The 5,425-nt window shown below is 38.3% G+C and overlaps 1 protein-coding gene across 1 annotated transcript in view; it reads left to right on the top strand.

Moving 5' to 3' along the window:
- Positions 1-5,425, top strand: part of slc8a2a (solute carrier family 8 member 2a) — a 51,627-nt gene that overhangs the window by 39,352 nt on the left and 6,850 nt on the right. The window contains exons 9-10 of the mRNA XM_037979122.1: positions 3,769-3,881; positions 4,498-4,597. Coding sequence (XP_037835050.1) covers positions 3,769-3,881; positions 4,498-4,597 — 213 coding nt within the window. The remainder of the gene's footprint in view (positions 1-3,768; positions 3,882-4,497; positions 4,598-5,425) is intronic.

Raw genomic sequence — 5,425 nt, 5'->3', positions numbered from 1 at the left:
ACTATGGTCTTAAACTTTTGATCAGCTGAAAAAATCATGTTTGAGTGTAAATGCAGTTTGCAGAAAATTCCCCGCTCAAAAGTTCTTGTCTCTTGCACTGATTTTTTCCTTTAACATTATGAAGCTCTACTTAGAACCTTCTTAAGATCCAATAGTGCAAAATGCAAATTCTTGCAATTTTTTGACTGGTCTTAAGATTTTGATCAGGAGTGTATATTTTTAGTTGTGTAAGATGAATATTTTAAGTTGTTTTGTTTATTGACGTTGTCTGATTGGTGACGTATTTCTGCCCCGGGGCACAAAAATCTTTGCCCATAGAGGCCAGGTCCCAATACTCGCACTACACCCTACGCCCCTCTATGAAGCGTGTACTCAGACGAAGTGCACAGAAGGGTTCGTGTGCGCAGGTTACAAGCATGCAAAAATTGGAGAATTGGGACAGTACGGGTTACGTCATCGTCTCGACCCTCTGCGTCGTAACTGTGACATCCAAAAAGGCGGGGCCGGTCGCTGTTTTGGCATTTTAAGAAGGTGCCGGTATGATTTTAAAAGTATTTTTTAGGTATTTTTGCTTTCCAAAGTCAATGCAGGAGATATTTGGCTGTTCAAATGTGTTTTGTTCTGACTTGTTGAATACGGAGCAAAGTTTGATACTATTCACACATATACAGCAGAGTGAAACAAGAATTATTTCAATACTTTACATTTGAAAACTGCTTTTTTCATGACAGACGCAGCTTGCTCTGTCACCACTGCCACATTTTTGCCGTTTAATTCAAAACCCTTTCATTGTCAATAAAGATAATAAAAAAAAATTCAAAACGTCACATGCAGTGATAAATTGTGGGTATTTGCGTGATGAGAAATGTGTCTTACTGTTGTAGAGGTAAGCCAACAGGGAGAGACAACAACCAGAGGTTGTCAGAGGTGTGTTAGGTGAACTGGAGCAGGTTGATTAGAGCAAGGTGGAGGGAGGGTTCAAGTTGATGTGATCAGTTTGTTGAAGGCTTGAAGCAGGAGGATGAGTGTGTTGGAGGGTGGACAGGTCGCACGCAGGAGGATGAAGGTGGAGGAAGAGGAGCCTTGTGGTGACAGTTGTGGGTTGGAGATCCAGAGACCTGAATGGAGGAATCCAGTAGTGATGGGACATCTAAAGCCAGGCTTCGAGGCATGTACTGAGTAAAAAGGGGGCGTGTCCAATGAAGCCCCGCTTCGGAGCTTGTGTCATTTTGAGCAAAATCACATGATCAACAACAAACTAGGCCTCGCATTATATCTGCCATGTCATTGCTTCACTTTGCGTATCATTTTTTTAAAAAAAGCGCTATGAACCCTGTTGCTTCGTGGGTTGTAGTAGGTGGTTTGGTGGCAGTTTTCATCAGGAGTGGTTGAAATGGAGCCATCAAAAAAGAGAAAAACCTCTCATATCTGGGATATACATATTTGTAATATGAAAAACCAGAACTAGAGCTCCCAGGAAGAGATGATTTTAAAAAAAATCTGTTTTTCAGGAAGCAAGTTTCAAGCTCAAAGTATTCAGAGTCTGCCCCAATAATCACTCAATTCCCAATACACTAAGGTACAACATATCTTCACTGTCAAATAAATCCATGACATAAAAAAACAAACACAACCACTGCTGGTCAAGGATTAGATTGGCTACAAATCATTTTAATAATTAAAACATGACAATTAAATATGATTTAATTAATTCCCCTGTTACTAAACATGAGTTTGATGAAAACTTTGTGACAATATTGCATTTACAAATTTTTGAAAGTATGTTACAAAAGCTGTTACAGTTTCACCAGCAGATGTCACTAGTGAGTAATGATTGAAGCATCGAGTAATGAACCTTTTTGCAAAGCAAAGTGTTGGAAAGCTTCGTTGCTTCATGAAGCTTCATTTACCCATCACTAGAATCCAGTTTAGTGATTAGAATTCCATGAAGGAACAAATCCAGGAAGCTTGCAGGTTTACCTTTAAAGGAGCACAAGGAGATCATAAATTTCAAAGTAATGAAGAATGTGAAAATCTCAAAAGGGAAACTCAAGAGGGCTTAGAGTTTTACCACTATGAATAACGCTCAGGTGATGAAGGACTGGCAGCCAGCTCCTATTAACCTCTGGCTTGATGAGCCTGATGATTTATGTGCAGCAGTACACCTGCAGAGATCCCCCCCCCNCCCTCCAGTGGAGACCTGCAGCACCCTTCTCTGCTGGGAAACTGAAAAGTAAAGTGAAGGAAACACCACACAGACCCATAACCCCCAATTCCTGACACTTCATTACCAATGCCAGATCCATCATGAACAAGATAAAGGAACTGGAGCTTCACATCAGTGAAAACCGCTACGTCTGGAATTACTGTGTGTTGATTATCACCGAGACTGGGCTGCACCCTCTCATCTCTGACGCAGCAGTACAGCTAGCAGCCTATACTGTGCTACTGAAAAACTGCGATGCTGCCACTAATGGCAGCCACATCAAACTGGGTTTATCTACAATGTACACTCCTACTGAAAGTATTTAATGTGGCCGACAGCTACAAATGTGCATCAACCAATTAAACGAACAGCAAATTGCGGAACAAACTCCAAAAGGTTAAATGTGCCATAAACAAATGAATGATGCAAACTCCAAAACACACAAACACAAAAAATGAATGCATAGAAAAAATGCAGCAACAGAAAAATGCTGCAATCACACAAAATATACAGCAGCAAAAGGAAATATACTGCAAACACCGAAAACACCAGCAAGAAAGAAAAAAGCTGCAAACTTACTCCACAACACAGAAGTGCACCAGACCACCAGGGGGACTCGAGGCAGACTCATTGGAGTCCTCCTGCCGTTTGTACCAGTGCTGGCAGTGAGACCTGTGTGTCTTCCTACTAAAATAAAGTAAAATAAGAAACACTTCTGTGTCTCCTGTCTCCTAAACACAGTGATTCACTTCGGGACCAACAACAAATTACCAAACCAATCAGCCAATATCCTCCATGTCATGTAAAACTCTGACCAAGAGTTAATCTTGAATTGTTTCATTAGATTGGACAAATAAGATACCTTTAATTGTATCTGAATTCAAAGCATTTCATAATTTTATGGAAATTTAAAAGTTTTTCTCAATAGCTTTCATGTCTTGATACCAGGTGATGAAAAATTAATGATGAATAGTTTCATTAGGTGGGTGTGACTGTTAGTCCAGTCTAATGAAACAATTCAGTATTATTTTTTTCATCATCACATTTTCATAAAAATATTAATATTATTAGCATTTGTAGTTTCAATTCTTAATTATAATTATTTAAATAATTATTCTTTTTATCAGTGCATTGTATTTAGTTAGAGTTAAATAAGGTCATTAAAGTCTACAAATGTTATCAATTTAGGGTTCCTTTTAAGAAACATGCAGTATGTATTTATTTTTTGTTGAGTGAGCTTTCCCTTTATGCGTGGGGCTGATAGAATTATAGCTGTACTTTTAAACAGAAACAGCCTTTTCTTAGACTCTGCTCCAAATATATCTACCAATCACAAGCAAAGCTGAAAGAAGATGTTGGCAAAAGTTTGAGACTACAGAAAAGGTCATTCCAACACACCGGCAATTCTTCGTAAATGCTACAAAAGCACTTTTACAATGAAATATTAAGATTATTCACAAGTGTGAGACGCTGTATTCATTTCTGCCTCAAGCTTTAGCTTGTGTGTGCTTTTTATAACTACATGGTAGACAATATACATGAAAGTCTGTACTCTCTGACAGGCAACCCCAGTCCTGAGGAGGAAGAAGCTAGGAGGATTTCTGAAATGGGCAAACCCATTTTAGGAGAGCACAGCAAGATGGAAGTCATCATAGAAGAAGCATGCAATTTTAAGGTTAGTGTCTGAAAACCATGTGGTTCACTATCTGGACAAACTGATTACTAAATACAAGAACTAACTGGTACATTTTAAACTGTTTAATTGGATAATTTTAATTTATAGGAAACTAAAAGATGACACATCATTTGAATTCTGAATTCCAGTCATGTGATTAAGAAAAACTTCTACAAATATATGTTAAATAGTTCAAAATGTTTTTGTTCATTAACCACATGGTTCTCTTTTACACATCAGACTCCTAATGGAGTGCTAGACCAGGTACAGTTTTTGCCAGTTTGCTGTGTGAGATAGTTATGACTCTCCAGATAAAGTATTTGGACACCTGCATGTATGCGTCTTGATTTGAGATACACTAAGACAATCTGTGCATCAGTGTGTGCTGTGTGAGCAGTGATCCAGCCATTTTTTCTGAACAGTTTGAAGTTGTGTATCCCAGCAGTGATACCAGTGGGTGTGAAAACACATGAAATCCATATTTGTTGTATTTGTTTGATTTGTCATAATGACCATTTCAACAAAAAATCTAAATATGAACATTTGTTGTTTGCACATCCACATAAGAAGCGGTGACTTCTGCCTCATTACAAACCTGTTTAATTTGTTGGAACAGAACACTGTGGACAAACTTCTCAAAGACACAAATCTGGCCTCGGTGATCGGCACCCACTCATGGAGGGAGCAGTTCATTGAAGCAGTGACAGTCAGTTCAGGTCAGTGGCTATTTCATGTTATTTACAGAAATATTAAATGTTTGTTGTTTAAGTCCAATATTCACAGCAAAAGACCTTTATCAAATAGTTATATTTACATGAAGGTAATGGTGATCAGCTGTTTTATGATATGACACAAAAAGTGAAACAAGCTGAACTGAGCTGAAATTATTATCAGATGTCTTTGTGTAAAAAAAATCCAATCCAGTTTAATTCATATTTACTTCCTATTATGGAAGTAAAATGAATGTGAAATGAGCATGCAAATCAAACCCAGCATGAAGACTCATCTGAATAAACAAAAACTGATTTATTTACAAAAGAAAAAGAAAAGCCTGACTTGGCAACAAACAAAACAAAAATGTACACAAGAACACAAGGAGGGAAAAACACAAGGAACAGGACCTGACTGTGCCATGAACTAACAGAGACGTCCAAATGCGATGAACCAGCAGCCAGTGAGAGACAAGAGACAGATGCTGGTGTAGATTCTCAGTCATCCAGGCCATGGTAAATTAAAAAAGGTTAAAAAACTAAAACAACTGGACTTCTATTCTGTAGTTGAAGACATTTTGCTTCTCATCCGAGGAGCTTTCTCAATTCAGAAATAGAGTGTGGAGTTGAGCTTTTAAAGATGAGATGTGATGTAAGCTGGATTGCTTGCAAATTGTTCTCACTCTCCTAACAATAGAGGCTCGTTAGGGTCCTTGTTTGTCTGACTCACTGATGGGCCACTCTTGTCACATGAGTGCAGGTGTTGATTGGAGTGAAACTGACTGGGGATCAGGCCTAAAGCTCCATTATATGTTTTTGAAAGCTGGAATCTAA

This window comes from Kryptolebias marmoratus, linkage group LG13 (assembly GCF_001649575.2).
Source record: "Kryptolebias marmoratus isolate JLee-2015 linkage group LG13, ASM164957v2, whole genome shotgun sequence".
NCBI lineage: Eukaryota > Metazoa > Chordata > Actinopteri > Cyprinodontiformes > Rivulidae > Kryptolebias > Kryptolebias marmoratus.
Note: the sequence above shows the minus strand (reverse complement) of the source record. Positions and strands in the feature narration are given on the sequence as shown.